Source organism: Scheffersomyces amazonensis (genome assembly GCF_036850825.1).
Source record: "Scheffersomyces amazonensis strain UFMG-HMD-26.3 chromosome Unknown RJT21scaffold_1, whole genome shotgun sequence".
Taxonomy (NCBI): Eukaryota; Fungi; Ascomycota; class Pichiomycetes; order Serinales; family Debaryomycetaceae; genus Scheffersomyces; species Scheffersomyces amazonensis.
In genome coordinates this window covers 279,398-295,953 of record NW_027042741.1, presented here as the reverse complement: position 1 = coordinate 295,953, position 16,556 = coordinate 279,398, and the positions used below count along the sequence as shown (strand labels likewise).

General features: G+C 30.9%; 8 protein-coding genes across 8 annotated transcripts; 5 read left to right on the top strand and 3 right to left on the bottom strand. All coding sequences in view use genetic code 12, as the record gives it.

Annotated features, from left to right (window-relative positions):
* Nucleotides 1-30: 30 nt before the first annotated feature.
* On the top strand, nucleotides 31-333 carry RJT21DRAFT_110927 (uncharacterized protein; the record flags this gene model as incomplete). Its single annotated transcript, XM_064879945.1, has 1 exon — nucleotides 31-333. One exon carries the CDS (start codon nucleotides 31-33, stop codon nucleotides 331-333), a length of 303 nt encoding a protein of 100 aa, XP_064740502.1.
* A 119-nt stretch (nucleotides 334-452) lies between these two features.
* RJT21DRAFT_6319 (uncharacterized protein) lies at nucleotides 453-1,852 on the top strand. Its single transcript, XM_064885184.1, has one exon. It carries the CDS (start codon nucleotides 573-575, stop codon nucleotides 1,503-1,505), a length of 933 nt encoding a protein of 310 aa, XP_064740501.1. The 5' UTR covers nucleotides 453-572; the 3' UTR covers nucleotides 1,506-1,852.
* Nucleotides 1,853-3,866, top strand: OPI1 (transcriptional regulator). The gene has a single exon (XM_064885185.1). It carries the CDS (start codon nucleotides 2,200-2,202, stop codon nucleotides 3,592-3,594), a length of 1,395 nt encoding a protein of 464 aa, XP_064740500.1. The 5' UTR covers nucleotides 1,853-2,199; the 3' UTR covers nucleotides 3,595-3,866.
* RJT21DRAFT_6316 (uncharacterized protein) lies at nucleotides 3,711-5,682 on the bottom strand. Its single transcript, XM_064885183.1, has one exon. The coding sequence runs from the start codon at nucleotides 5,655-5,657 to the stop codon at nucleotides 3,828-3,830; it is 1,830 nt and encodes a 609-aa protein (XP_064740499.1). The 5' UTR covers nucleotides 5,658-5,682; the 3' UTR covers nucleotides 3,711-3,827.
* Nucleotides 5,683-6,463: 781 nt separating this feature from the next.
* Nucleotides 6,464-9,472, top strand: RJT21DRAFT_6255 (uncharacterized protein). The gene has a single exon (XM_064885179.1). The coding sequence runs from the start codon at nucleotides 6,520-6,522 to the stop codon at nucleotides 9,046-9,048; it is 2,529 nt and encodes an 842-aa protein (XP_064740498.1). The 5' UTR covers nucleotides 6,464-6,519; the 3' UTR covers nucleotides 9,049-9,472.
* Nucleotides 9,473-10,743: 1,271 nt separating this feature from the next.
* On the top strand, nucleotides 10,744-12,135 carry RJT21DRAFT_110922 (uncharacterized protein; the record flags this gene model as incomplete). The annotated part of the gene is made up of 1 exon (XM_064879944.1): nucleotides 10,744-12,135. The coding sequence occupies one exon, from the start codon at nucleotides 10,744-10,746 to the stop codon at nucleotides 12,133-12,135; it is 1,392 nt and encodes a 463-aa protein (XP_064740497.1).
* An 86-nt stretch (nucleotides 12,136-12,221) lies between these two features.
* Nucleotides 12,222-13,804, bottom strand: RJT21DRAFT_6274 (Zn(2+) transporter). Its single transcript, XM_064885181.1, has one exon. The coding sequence runs from the start codon at nucleotides 13,689-13,691 to the stop codon at nucleotides 12,309-12,311; it is 1,383 nt and encodes a 460-aa protein (XP_064740496.1). The 5' UTR covers nucleotides 13,692-13,804; the 3' UTR covers nucleotides 12,222-12,308.
* A 386-nt stretch (nucleotides 13,805-14,190) lies between these two features.
* RJT21DRAFT_110920 (uncharacterized protein) lies at nucleotides 14,191-16,176 on the bottom strand (the record flags this gene model as incomplete). Its single annotated transcript, XM_064879943.1, has 1 exon — nucleotides 14,191-16,176. The coding sequence occupies one exon, from the start codon at nucleotides 16,174-16,176 to the stop codon at nucleotides 14,191-14,193; it is 1,986 nt and encodes a 661-aa protein (XP_064740495.1).
* Between the last annotated feature and the right edge of the window lie 380 nt (nucleotides 16,177-16,556).

Here is a 16,556-nt window from a genome sequence, read left to right as displayed (position 1 = left end):
TTAAGCGGTTATCAATATCCATTAATTGTAATGATATATTTTATAAATAAGACTCATTATATTATGGGGAGTTCAGTATCAAGTAATAAATCTAACTGGTGGGTTTACTTGGTGGTATTCCTCGGGTTTATATGCTTTTATTTAAGGTATTGGATTGGAAGGAGTAGTGTCGATCCGTTATCAACAATCATCAAAACATCCACATTTGAACAATTAATTCAATGTTCTGATATTAATGATAGTTTGGAATGTTTCAATAACTTCAAAGGTGATTTGATTGATGAAGTCAAGACAAGTATTGATTCTGTTTCTCGTTTCCAATTACAAAAGTAAGTTATACAAATTCTCAACATTGTATGAACCCAGACTAACTATAAACCTATTGGATAAATAGCTGTTTACAGTCCTGTGAAAGTTCCAACCATGACATTGAACTATTTCTTAATATCCAATCATGCTTTCATCAAATTGATATTGTATATCAAATTAAGAAGTTACAGAAAACAAGTGAGGCTAACGTAATTCCAAAAGTATTCAAATTTGTATTGATTTTTCTATTAGTTTTCTTTGTTATGTATCAAATAATGCAGAAAGAACTTCAAGATGTTCAAACACAACAACAAGGTGAAATGAACAAAGTTAATGAAAAATTAGAGAAAATCAGAGATGATGATAACGAAAGAATAAGAACTCTTGTCAGCATTATGTCTACAGCTAAAAATGAAATTAGATCTATGAAAATTCAGTTAACTAAAGACGAAGAGAAGTTATTAGATGTCGATATTTTAGCCAAAATGTATTTAATATTGAAAAAAGATTTAAAAATGTTGCGAAAGAGTTTAGTAGTTCCATATAAAGAATTAAGAGTTTCTGAAATTATAGAATCAGAATCTGATTTTTTACAAAATTACGATGAAGATATTTCTAAAAGTAATGCCAATGAAACACAAAACTCTGATTCTTGTACATCAAATGGTAAAAACTTTAATGATTCAGGAAGTGCCTCACAAGTACAGATTTCAAGCACAGATATAAAGAAAGTTATTGAAAACCATGTTGATAAATCAGATCATTCCACTCTTCCGATGGCTATTGTAGATCCCAACGAAATTGTTGCGAAAAAAGGATCAGATGAAAAAAATAACCAAGGAATTACTAACAAATTAAATTTTGATATTGCAACACCCGAGGGAAGAGATGCACTAAAGAATTATTTGCATATATCGAGACGCAATAAAGCAGGTGGAATTTGTAATAATTCATTGTCATGTATATCAACGGAATCTGATAAGGAAAATATAAGCTTCGCCGCGCCAAACAAGATTTCTACTGCAAATGCATGTGGCAATACATATGCTGATATCCAACGGTATGATTTTAATACTATGAAGAAATTTAGAAGGGTATTTATCGAAGGTAGAGGATGGGTTTCAATGAGTAAAATTGAAGAAGAAGAAAGAATTTATGGGTCTTCAAGTATTATTTTAAATGAAGTGAATAATTAAATAAAAATAAATCCTTTCTTCAACTCATTGTTAATAAATATGGGTTACAAGATTCAACTACAAATCCGAGATTCAATATAAGCAAATGATGATATAAGCTAATTAAAAATATTGTTAGTACCGTGACCAGTAATAATCTAACTTTAAACAAAGAATAAGTGTATCCTAAATAAATAAATTCGAATAAATCTAATATATTCGCTAAGAAATCATATGACAATTAAAACAAAAATTTGTTGAAATCCGTCGTTTTCATTTTACTCCACCTTATATATCTTAATAAGCGCTACTACTTATTTAGGACAATTATCACATGCGGCACTATGTGCATGTCAATGTGCAATACATCATTTGCCAGCCCACACGACTCATTCTGCCCCAAAAAAATATTTCTGTAATATATAATAGTATATATATATAGTTAAATAGAATTGACTGAATCACCGAATAGTGGGAGTTAAGGGTCAACTCAGCTATTGAAAATATAATAATAATATAAGAGTATATCGACCCATATACTTAATTAATAATTTTATTATTTCTATCTATTTATTTATACAGTGTGGGTATTATTTTATCTTGTGAAATAAATTCAAATTATTTAAATAGATTACTGAATACTGGACATTTCCCCCCTATATAATAACTAACCTAATTCAAGATATCTTCTATTCCTTATAGTCCTTATCTCAATATGTCTGAGATTAATCCTTCTGAATTTAATCATAAATTGAAGGTTAGTGCTCCAATTCACGATCAATCTATTCCTTCATCTCCATCTCTATCACCATCACCTCCTCCAACTTATGAACATTCTCAAGCAAATATTGATAAGAATGTTCCAAGATTTACTAGTCGAGCCAATTCACCTCATTTAAGAAGAAATGATGAAGATTTAGTATCTGCTGCTGAAGCATTAACTCAATTAAATAGAAGTGTTACTCCTCCTAATTCTTCAACTACTGAATCTAGTAGTGATGATGGACAATTAGCTACTCCAAAAGAACCTACTCATGAAAATACAACAACTTTACATCCATTAGTTACAAGAGTTAATCAAGTTTCTAAACATCCTTTGGTTACAAATGCTGTTAAATATTATGAAAGTACAAAAAGAAATTATGCATCTTTTGGATATGCTGCTGATATTGTAGAAAAGACGGCAATTCCAGTAGTAACTAAAATTGAAGATAATCTTAATACTAGACATCAAAAACATTTAAAAAATTTGGAAGCCAAAAAGAAGAAGAAGGATTTGAAGTCATCATCTTCTGCATCACCTTCATCATCAGGCTCTACACCATCAGAAGTTAATTCAACGAAGAGAAGAAGAACTTCAACTAGTAGCCATCATAATTCATTATCTGTCTCTCTTGAAACAAAAAATAGAATACAATTTTGTTTACATATTTTGAGACTTGCTAATGATAGTATAAACAATAAAGTTACTTTTTTACAACAGAAAGTGTCTGCTCGAGAAGAATATGTTAAGTCTGAACGTGAAAGAATTGAACTTGAACATCAACAACAACAGCAGCAGCAACAACAACAACAACCATCTCCTGAATTGGAAAATACAGATGATGCACTTCAAACCAAAACTGAAATAGTTACAACTGTAAAAAAGATTATTCGTCTTATTTCCAATTTCAGACCCTCTTCATTAAGTACCGATACAATAACTCCAGTTTCAAGTAATACATCTGAAGATAACGAATTAAAATCAACTATTAGAGATATTATATTGAATTTACCCAATTCATTTCAACAAAGCAATATTGCCAATAGCACATCAGCTAAGCAAGCCAATGATAGAATTATTGTTTTTGCTAAGGAATCTTTAGAAATGATTGCAAAGTTAACAAATGTATTAAATGAACAATTGGTTAAGGCAGAAGATTGGGTTGCTGGAGCAGAAGAAGAACAATTAAAGGAATTATCAAAGACACAAGAAGAAAGTGAATCAGATATAATACGAACAAGTTCACAAAGCACAATTGAAGAACCAACTGAAGAATTTAATTCAGTTGATACTAAAAGAATTAAGATTCAAGATTCAGAGAATGTTAAAATGATAATTGATAATTAATAAATAATTAACATTTAATCATTAATAGTTATTGAATGGTTTAGGTTTGCATATTTGTTCAAATATCTGGTAAAGGTTCACTTCTTCCGTACTATATGAACGGTGTATTATGTTTAATAGATATATTAGGAATATAAATATATTTGAAAAATTCATCAATTTTTATATACATGTAATTCATTATTGATTTTATTTACAATTAGATTGATAGATTCAATAATTAAAACTATAATTTAACTAACCATAAAACTGACATTCTTATAAAAATCTAACATTGGATTTTCTCCAGCCTTGGTAGTGGTTGCTTCAATATCAGCCCATTGTTCAAGAAATTGTTTATGTGATTCAACTCTAGCAATCTTTCCAGTTACTTGTCGATATAAATCAGCTGCAACTCCAAAATCAGTAGCAAACATTATATCGAAAAGTCCTTGATAACACATATAAGTACTAACATCAACTGTTTTATCCTTAACTACTGTTTGAACTACAGGACCATTATAACTACCTTTCATAACTTTTGGTAAATAATGAAAATCAGAACTAATTAAAGAATGATTAGGAAATTTATGCTTTAAAATTTGAAAAAATTGTAATAATCTTGTAGGTATAAATTCTGGTGGAGTAAGATTATCTTTAAATGGGAATAAAGAATTTTGCCATCTTAATTTTGATGATGAATGTAATAATGGATGAATTTTATCTTTATCTGTTAATAATGGAATTAAACTTTTAAAAGTTTCCCATTTACCTACCATTCTTTCTGATTGTTTTAATACTGAATATTCTCCATTTTCTCGTAAATGTAAATAAGCATCTGAATAATAACTTAATTCAGGAGTAAAAAATTCATAAAAATCACCATTTTTATCAATTAATACTTGACCTTCATAAGGTTGACCAGTAATATTATCATACCTAATTATATCATGAGCAAAATTATCAAATACTTCTAAAGCAATAAAGAAACATGGTTCATTAACAACTTTTTCCCACTTAAATATGGATTTATTAATGATTTCTAATTTAGAAGTATCAAGATTATTATCTATTAATTTATTATTTAATGCATTCTTTAATTGTTTTACAGCCAATTGACTTGAAATTTCTATAATCTTATATTGAGTTCGAGAATAAACATCAGGTTGATTTTGTTTAATATAATTTAATATATTACACATTAATGTACCATTACCACCTCCCATTTCATAAATAATTAAATCTTCATAAGGATAATTACCATTTAATTTATAATTAACTAATATATTTCTAGCAATTGCTTCACCATAATAAGGTTGAAAAAGTTCTGTTGGGGTATGCCATAATTGTAATGACCATCTTGATTCTTGAGGTGCAGCTTCAGCTTCTTGTTTTTGAATTAATTGAGCTCTTTTAACATATTTAGATGTAGACAGTAATTGAGATTTTGAAGGTAATTGTTGGATTGGTTCAGGATTTGGTGCTTCAATATGCTCATACTTAGCATATGATTGATTCCAAGTTTCCATAAATTCATCAATATCTTGAATATTATTATAATCAAATGGTTTATCAGGTTGATAAATATTAACTTGATGAGAAAAATATCCATAATTTGGATTATAAAGTGAATCTTCAATAAAATTAGATGTAGTCAATTTCACTCCTTTTGGTCTAATTTTTAATCTAGCTAAAGTATCTGAATTTGTACGAGGATATTCATTATATACTTGTTGAGGTGATTTATTTCCAAATGGATAATTAGTTGAATATCTATAAATGAAATCTATAGGATTAAATTTCTTATCTTCATTCAATTCATTTTGTTGATGAGGATGGATTCCATTATCATTTTCATTATTTTCTATTTTACTTCGTATACCAGTTTCATTTCTAACTTTAAATGCATATGTATCAGGTCGTATAGAATATTCATGATGGAATGGTTCCTCTTTACTATTAAAGCTTTCGAGTTGTTTCTTAGCTCGACTATTGAATTTTTGAAATAAGTATCTAACTGAAGTATATCCACTATTGCTTAAATACTTCGGTTGATACTGCGTTAGAAGTATCCGCGGTACCATATTGACCTGATATTTACAAGAGCTTCTATTACTACTACAAGTACAACTTTCGAATCAAGCCGACTCTTCACAATTTTTCTTAGTACTAAAGCGGTTTTGTGCACCATTTCGTCAAAGCTTCGATTCTTCAAAATTATCTGCTCCAACAGAGTTGAATTACAAGTTGTTTCATAGATGTATGATTTATATAAATACATACATAGTTACTACTAAATATTGGCACATACGATAGTCGATAGTCGATAGTCGATAATATGGTTTAATGGAGTATGTTGGGTTAAGAATTTACAGAAGAAGTAAAAGTCTACATACATTACTAAACTATTAAAAAAAATTCACAATTATTTCAACATTCTGTTTTGGATGCACTCTGTAATTAATTTCAATCACAGTATTACTCTATTAATGCAATAAATCAAAATTGTTAATCATAGCATGGGTTTTCTACTTTAAGTAACTTCGTAGTTAGGTAAAGCTCCTTCAGAATGTACCAAATAAGTTGCGTGCCTGCATACAACCCAATCAATTACCTAAAATGGTACTACTCGTGAGCTTCTATGAATTTCCTAATTAGGAATTGATATTGAATAATTTAACTGCAAAATTCGAATCTCCTCAAAGAAGGTTTCTTAATAGAGTAATTTCAGAATAAGCTAATCTGATAGCAAAGTGATGATACAAATTAAGGAATTCACAGATATATATATAAAAGGAATGAAAATTCATGACATTTGAGGAATTGTTATCAATTCTATTTTCTTATTTATTAAATTTACTTATTACTATACCAAATTTACATACATTTACACAAATAGTTATTTCCAAAGGTTTTAGTTAATTTAGTTCCAGCCGATTCAACAGAATGTCTGCTCAATTAATATTTAGAGCTTCTGAGCTCATGAATATTGAGACATCGTGGACTATTGTGGAAAGAAAGAGTAACTTTCAAATAGACTCTTTTGTAGCCAATTTATTCACCCACATGATTGCTTCAAATAGAAAGCTTAGAGCCAGCTTTTCTGATGATTCTATGTTAAAATATCATATCTCAGTATTCGGTGATATGTTAAATTTTGTTGTCACTTATGCTAACGAACCTCAAACTTTGAATGAATTCATGTTTCAATTTACTGTTGAAAATGAAAGATTTTGTAATGAAGCTCTCACATACTTGGAAGACATGGGTCCAGCACTTATTGCAACAATTAAGTTATATTTACCAAATATTTCATTTGAAGTTGAAAGTGCTTGGGTGAAATTATATATCTTTATTGGAAATTGTTTATTACAATACACCGAAAGTGATAAAGAAGAAGGCTCTCAAGCTGAACCAGAAGCTGAGCCAGAAACTGAATCTGAACCAGAAGAAGAAAATATTGCTCCATTGAATATAAAGAGACCCCAAAATTATGAAATTCAAGAACCTCAAATTGTTATTCAAAAACCACAACCAAGAACATCTAAGCCTAATACAATTTTAGATCCAACTTCCTCAATTCAATTTCACTTAAACAGTAATGAGAAGTACAAAGGTTTCAGAAGAAGTGTTGAATTTCAAACTCCTGATGCAGAACCAATTTCAGTAAAGCTTCCACAACATATTCCTAAATTCCAAAAGCCTGCAACGGCTGCCTCATCAAACATGTCTTCTGCTTTGAGATCAATGTTATCTTCTGCAAACTCCACTCCATTTGTTACACCACCTTCAACTCCTTTCGATCCAAGAAAGGTTAGAAGAAGTGCTGCTACATCTTCTGCTTCATCAATCAATGAAGAGATTCACATTGATGAACCTAAGTTTGAACAATCTCCTGAACCAATTAAACAACAAATCAGGACTCCAACAAAACCTTCAGTCAATAAGAAATTACCAGAAATTCCTTCTTTAGTTGCTAAATTGGAGAAACAAAGACAAATGGCAGCATTATCTTCTTCTGATGAAGAAGAAGAAGTAGAAATTAAACCTTTAGAAAAGTTTGATCCAAGAAGTAAGAATGGACACAGAAGATCACACTCTATTTCTATCTCATCACCAGAATCTTCAGAAGTTGATGAAAACGAAGAAGCTGAAATTATGCGTAAGCACTTGGGTGGTGCTAGAGACAGAGTTGAATCTTATTCTCCTACTAATGCTGAACCTCAAATTTCCATTCCAGAAAGATCATTAAGTAGAGGTGGATTAACTGGAGGTACTTTTGACTACAATAGTTTCGGCCTCAAAGGTTTAGCCCCAATAGTTGAGACTGATGATGATAATGCTTCTTCTAAATATGGAGATGATGACAATAATTCGTCACATTATGGCGATGAAAGCAATAAATCTGTTACTGATGAAGACAGTTCTTCAAGATCATCAAGTTTATCGCTTCATAATAGTGATTATAAATCATCAATAAGTTCAGGTACAGAATCAGCCAATAACTCACCATTTGTGAATAAATTCAAGATGAATAATAGTCGTACTACAGCTTCTGCAGCTCCAAGACAAAGTTCAGTTTCTTCAACTGAAAGTAAGAATAGCTTTACTACGAATCAACAAACTTTGCCAGCTCAAATATACAATAGAAGTTATTGTTCTTCTACCCCATCATTATTAATGGGAAGGAATGGAGATCACTATTCAAATAGAGCTTCTTTAGGCTTTATGAGAAGTTCATTTGTATTAAAGAAGGAAATGGAAACGTTGGGCTATAATGAACCTGAGAATGTTGTCATTAAGCCTACAACTAAGACAATTGCTATGTCTTCAACTGCTAACTTTGGTGAGCAATACAAATACAGAGCTTCAACTACAACTTCATTGCCAAGAAATTTCGACTCTCCATATAATTTTGGAACCAGGTTTAATGATGATGATTCATTCGATTTGATTAATTCATTCCATTCCGGTCAACAAGTTGCTTCTAAAGCAACCAAAAGGGAAGGTTTAAATTATACTTCGAGAGTTATTGAACCAGTAAAGGAAAAGAAATCATTTAAACAAAGAATGTCTTCACTTTTTAGTTCAAAATCTTCTACGTCATCTATTTCAACTACCAATTCCGTTATGAGCGACAGCTCTTTAAAGACTTCAAGTACTAGATCCAGTTCTGTAGCTAGTGTTTCAAATCCTCCAGTAAGAAAAGTTTCATCAATCCAGCCAAAGAAGAGTTCAGTTTCGTTATATAGTGCCAATTCAACCATGTCACGTCCATCAGTAGTTAGTGACGCAGCATCTATTAATTCTGTTGAAACCAAAAGTTCATCAATTTCAGGGTTTTCAATTTTCAGAAAGAAGAAGGAAGAACCACATTACTACGTTCATGGACTTAAAAGCAAGAAGGGAGCTAAATATCAAGTTAAAGCCATACCATACAACTTGGAATTGGTCAGAAAGGGTCATAATATCTAAGTATCTTTTGACTATGGTACATTTTAATTCATTAAACTATACGTATGATACCCCTTGGTTTAATTTCATTTTGGTTATATATTCTTATTATGTTAGACGTTATTTAAAAAAGAGAACTGAACAATTAATAGAGAAAGTCTGGAGAAGCTTTTACCTCTTGAAGGGATTAACGTATGTGAGGTTTTGATTTATTGAAGAGGGTTAATGGTTCTTTTTAATGATTGCTTACAAGCATCAAACCAATTATAGTATTCTACAAGAGACATAATCTTCTTCTTTCTTATCAAATCTATTATGTTCAGTTCATTATGACAGTTTATTTCTTTTCTTTTAATTATTTAGTAGTTTCTTATCGTTATCGTTGTTATTGTTTATTATTATGTGTAAACTAGTGATTCTATTATGTTATCAAAATACATGACAGTTATTTTTGGACATCGTCTAATTGACATTGTAACAGGTACGAAGTGAAGACGCAACATTTGAATCATTAATTGTTGGCAGCCACTCTACCTACCTGCGCAAAAAAAAGGTCAATTTTACCCGATTCGGTAATAGCACCTTTCCTGTAAACGGCAATTGAGCTAAGATTTATTTTTTTAGCGACCGAGAATGTTACTTGACAACCTCACTACACTACCAAGCATTCTGTACCTTTGACACAGACAAATAAATGTACCAACACAGTATGAGAGAAAAATTAGTTATAAATATGAGCAGGACATGAAACTAGATCCAAGTTCAACCGGATTTTGTTGCTGGTAGTGATACTGAATCATCATGTATGACAACTTACCGTTGCCTAGGCTCCGACGTACCTGTCTATAACTACGGAAAGTTTACGAGTGATGAGAAAGTTGCTGAGAAAGAAAAAAAAATTGGGCATATGCATAGAGAACAATGGCAGGGATATAGGTAGTTTATTAGGTTGCCACACACGGTGTCTAGTAGATTTGGAAAATGAAGATAACAACGGACTGAACATTATCTTTGTTGACGACAACTACAACTTGTTATCTGTAGACAACCACACTTAATATACTTTAGTTAAAATTAATTAGCTAATTAAGCAAGGGACTGATTATAGGGGAACATCAGTAATTTAATTTAAATTTTAATTTTTCAGATCGCGACTGCAAAAGCCTAAAAAAATATCGGAGAATGGATCTTGCCAGAAATTTCCCCTTTTAGTAATGATATTGCACAAATCTGAATGGACAATAAACTAGCTCCATATTTGGATCCGATCTATATACTACTTTGGGGATGTTGTTTAAGTTGACTTTATTATCACCAGTGAACAACGCTAATAACCAATAACCCGCTATTAACCCGTAACCATCTAGACCCCCCAATACAAAACCCAACCAATTACGAATCACAATACCACTTGAATTAAATTAATTCATGCCATGCACCTGCAAATTCATACACCACAAAGTAATTGTATCACATAAGCATTGAAACAATAGGAAGGCCCAGTAAATCTTCGGTTTATATCTTATAAAACTATGTAGCAGGCTTAGGCTAAATCGACTTTTATCTAATTATGGTAAAATATAAATGGTATCAACCGTCTGGTTTTGTTTCTAACATTATTTAATCAAAGTACCTTCTTGTCCTTGTCCTTGTTCTCTCATATCCTACATTGTCTATTAATCCACCATACTTACCGAAAATTATATCCCGTATCAAATGGTTCACCGAAAGTCTAGTGTGATCCAACCCACTATAACCAATAATTCTCATAAGATCAGTACTATTAGTACAAACAATAATTCTAATAAGATCACTACTACTACAAACAACATCGAGATCAATGGTCCAGATTTCGATTTAACTCAATACGAAATTAGTTGTATCAAAGCTTTATGGACTACATTGGATATTATATATCCTGGGAAATCTTTATCAACAATATCTACTAGAAGATCATCTATATCTAGTTTCAATTCAGAAACTAGTAGGACTTCTTTACCAATAACTCTTTCTTACAATGATTTCAATTACAATCGATTCAAGTACATTCTTTGCGAAAATATATACTATGCTACTCATTCTGATCATTCTTTCTTAGAAAATGAATATGATATAATACTTTCCGGTTTCCAAGTACCTGAAATGATTGATTTAATGGCGGTAATGGTTGATTGTCTTGAATATAATAGAAATTTACCATTACAATATATAACTAGAATTGCAAAATTTAATCAAAGAGTTCATAACCTTGAATCAACTGATTATCAAATATTCGGAGATTGTTTAATATCAACAGTGATTTCCACTATGCCTGATGATTCAATTATGGTACTTGAAAATCAATCATCATTTAATAGATTCATAGCTCAATTATTGAATATTTTGGTTTATTATAGTAAAGATGCATACTTATCTGATAAATATCTTACATCATTGGCAGTTGAAAGTATAATAATTACAGATGGAGAAACATTCTTACCACCACCACCATTAATTAATTCATATTCTACTAATATGTCAGTTTCATCAAGTTCAGCATCTCATTATTCAGCTGTATCTTCAGTTTCTTCTAAACAATTAAGTGAAACTTCATCTCAATTATCATTATTTCAATCTAATGAAATTGATCAAGAATCAGAAGTCTTGGAATATGATCCATCTATTAAACCTATATTAACTTCTAAAACAGTCATTTCACCTACACAATCCATTGAAACTTTAAATACCATTAATCATGACTCGAACTACACCTACAATCATACACAAGAAGAAGACGATGAGAATACAGCTGATGATTTTGAAATGGGTGATGATTCCTTTGATTATCTTAACTCATTTGGATCTGATTCATCTAAAAAGAATAAAAAGAAGAGAGCATCGATCTTAAAGAAATCAACTCCAACACCAGCAATGCGTAGAAGTACATCTACAAGTAGTGGAACCACATTATCAAGTATGGCATCCAATAAATATTCGACTACATCTACAGCATCAAAAAGAATGCCTTCAAATGTTTCAAGTCATCCTAAAAAGGGAGTCACTGCTCCAAATTCAATTTATTCACGTCCTTCCGGTAATGGATCTCTGGATAATTGCGTAATTATGTAGTATATAATGTATTATTTTTTAGTTTTGGGAGAATGGTAGTTAATTTTAAAAAAAAACATTGTAATGTATAATATAAATAATAAAAGGTGTATAATTCATTCTATTTAAATTTTTCAATAACCATTTCTTCACTTTAAAATCAAGGAAATTTATTGATTATTTGTTTGTTTGTCTCACTTACATCTATCAGTATCACATTTTACGATATCATCGACTAAACAGTTAGAAAAATTAGTTTTACCATATGCACTAGCCTTCTTATTCAAAGGTTTAGCACCATCTTCAAATTCTGGTTGAATAGTTACTGAATGTATACCGAATTTATGTAATACACTCCTTACTTGACTCACAGCTCTCAAAAACACAACTTTATCAATTTGATTAGTATTTTTTCCAACTTCTTGGTAAATCTCATTATTATTATTATTATTAATATCATTGGTAGTATTCACTGATGGAGCTGGGGTATAACAATTATCTGCCAATTCTAAATGTAAAGTCGCAATTAAAATTTCTTCATTTAAATTCCAAACATGGAAATCATGAACTGATTTAACTAATGGTAAATTAATAATATTTTCCACAATTAAATTAGAATTAATATATGGTGGAGTAGCTTGCAATAAGATTTTAGAAGATTTACGACATAAGGGTAAAGCTGATGAAAAGATAATTAAGGTTATAATCAAGGAAGTAGCAGGATCAGCTAAATATCTCCAAGTATATTCTGTTTTCCAAATAATTAATGCTGTAATTATAACCCCAATATTACCTAACGCATCACCTAAAACATGTAAAAATACTCCTTCCATATTCATTGATTTTCTCTTTTTTGTAGTTTTTGGTACATCTTCATGATGACCATTATTATGATCATGATCTCCATGACTATGTGAATGACCATTTGAACCATGATCATGATCATGATTATTCAATAGAGCAGTTTTGATTAATGGAGAATTCTCATTATATCTATCGACAACAGTATCTGGTAAATAGTCATAAACATTGGTTGAAGAGCCAGTATGACTATGACCATGTTCATAAATACTTACTGAACCATTACCATTAAAATTAATATTATCTGTACCTTGAATAAGAGTTTCATCATCATCATGAATTTCATCCGCACCTCCATGAGAATGAGAATGACCATGTTCATGAAATAAAACTAACCCAATTCCATTACTTACTAATCCAGCCACTCCAACAATAAGAATTAATTTTGGATTATTAATAACTTGAGGTTCAAAAAATCTTTGAAGGGCATCCATAACAATGGTAAAACAAAGAGCTAAAAGGAATACAGCATTAATTAATGCTCCTAAGATTTCAGCTCTTTGCCAACCATAAGTATATTTCCCATCGGCTGGTTTAGTATTTTTAACTCTAACAGCCCAAAGTGCAATTATAAGGGAAATAATATCATTTAACATATGAAAGGAGTCAGCAATTAAAGCCAATGAATGGACTGAATAACCAATAGTGGCCTCCAATAAGAAGAATATAGTATCTAATACAAGTAAACTTATGATTCTTACTTCTTTATTCTTCATTTTGAATATAATATTAATTGGTGTTGATAATTATAATATTAATTGGTGTTGAAAATTAATTTATAAATTAGTTAATAACCCTATTGGTTATTAAGAGCAATATCCGACTCGAAAGTAACCCAAGCAGTAGATATAAACCTACAAAATGATGTAGCAACTAGTATACAAATATATACGTAGTGTCACGTAGTAAGACTAAAGTTATATAACTAGTCCTAGAATATAATATGTTGCCCAACTACCAAAAGATAACGATAGTATATGAATCGGTTAGGGTTTGTATGTACAATATTTTTAAGATGAATGTCGCAACTGTGGAAAGAAATATTTCTAGGCTATGGATTTTTTTGCGCTCCCTAAAAGATTTTCAGTGCATGTATAAAAGTTAAATCAATCTATTTAAATGCAATATATAACTAAGTCATAGGTATCGTCTCAAACAAAAAAACAGTTGTACAGCAAGTATATACCAAGTCTAAAATAACTCATTACATATTCTTCACTTCAACCTTTGACGTTTGTTTTCAATCTGATTGCCAAAATAATCAAATAAAATCGGTGGGTCACCTTCATATTCTTCAACTTTATCTGCTTCATCGAGCTCCTGCGCATCGTCAAATAATAGTAGCGAAAATCCACTGATATCATCCCTTTCATAATAAGCACATCGGAAATTATCATTGACAGTTTTTAAGTTCTTAATATTATACCATTCTTTCTTATACTTGCCAAATTTGGAAATGCATTCGACCACATGCTTTAAAAATTGATTAAGAGATACCGAAACCAACTTGTAAAAGTCTTCGTTTTCATCATGGGTATATGATATTTTGTACACATATAAAGTACCACTTCTACCATCTAATTTACCTTTGAATTGATGTACGATATCTTCCCTATCGGTCAAGTGCAGCCCCTTCTCTATTTGAAAATCCGAAGAAGTAAATGTCTCTATCAATGCAAGAGCCCATGCCTGATCAAAATATTCTCGCTTTATGAACAAGCTTGGGAACTCCATATTAATATATCCTCCTATTGCTGTATCAAAGTCATCAAACTGTTTCAGGTACTGCATTTTCACAAATTCTATTTTACTTTGTCTGGATGCTTCAAGTTCTTCAGACTCGCTTCTTAATTGTCTTCGTATCTCTCTAGTGACTTCCGCAGACTCGGAAGCCGTAGTCTTGAAATAATTATTGAGGAATGCACTCAAGATAATGCCTATCATTGGATAATGGAGGCTGTGATCCAATAAAAATATTTCGTAATCTAATTCCTTGCTGATGGTCCCATCTTCAGGGTTCACTACCGTATCGACTACTGTGGAGGATAGTAGTTTTATCACTAATACAGAATCCACATCAAGGGCAAATCCCATTAGTGACCCGCTGTATATCATCAGATATAAAACCTCGTGGACAAGTCTTCTGACATCTTCAGACACTGAAAATACATCTTTATGTCTTTTAGCTTTATTGAAATTCTTATGTATTCCCGTGTATCGCATAATCACAGGCACAATATGGTTATTGGCTACGAAATTATAGGGTGGTGGCTGAACTGTAGGAAATAGTTCTATACCACAAGTTCCATTAAATTCAAAAGTTGGAAAGTAGTAACTTAATAGCTTTTTGATGGGGTCAAAACATCCACGTTTAAATGCAACACATGGATAGGTGCTGATATCCCCATCTCCAGATAGAATGTCAAGACGTATTATTTGAGTTCGTTCTATCGCGCGTACATCAATTTTAAGTTGATTAATCATCACTGTTAAATCAGGAATCTCAATATTCTTGGCTCTAATATGAAGTTTGGGATTAAATTCATCGAAAGAGTGTGTGAATTCTGTAGATAACTCATCGGCATTCATTAGATCTCCTTTAGTAATGCCAGACTGTTTAGGAAATTGCAAGTATTTTGAGTAAGGAACTTTCATCTGAGGGGCAAAAGGAAATTTCAAGAAACAAGCCAATAAGAATGTGTGTTCAACAAAAGTAATAGCATCTCGTGAACAATAACGAAAAAACTCATCTGAAATTCTATCCATTATAGCTTGTCGGTCTTCCTTAAATTGAGTCGATGTTGTATACAAACGATCCAAAGTTAATTCCTCATTCTTCAAAGTTATAAATGGGAAACATGAAAGTAAAAATAACAATTTGATTCTATTTTTATACAATCTACCATATTTGCAAGCATATATTTCATTATTTAACTCTTCAATTTCTACTTTCCAATTTTGAATTTCCTCATAGTCTCGTCTTTCGTCTAAAAGTAAAAACGTAGGGTCTTTGTAATGCTTAACCAAAGATTCAACCGACTTTTTAACGAGATCTTGATTGATCCTAAGTTCTTCGGGCCAAGCACGCATGATGTAGCGGTTCTTTAGATATATTGGTAAAATGGTCAAACAACATGATATTAACTTTTTCAACTGAGAAAAATTTAAAGCAAGGCTACCTATTATCGCATAGAAGTACATGCAATCCAATCACGACTATGTTCGGTACTACCAAATATAAAATGAATAAAATTATAAAGTAAGTGTAATCAATTCTACAATTGTCAAAGTTAAAGGAAGAATAGCCTTTTTTTTTGCAGCATAAATAGAGAAGCCATTTTTGCGCCCAAAATATACATACTTAAATACTTTTCCTATGTAAAGCTAATCTACTTCTTTTATAATATCAAACACTTTCAAATAGTTTCATGAACATATTAAAATAATCCTACTTATTCCCAACCCTTAATTCCATTGTAAACTTATATTTAAATTAATATCCATTAAGTCGTATATATCACCTAATAATCTATTAGAGCCTTTTCATAATGCTTCACCAGAATCTCTTTTTTTTTCAAGTA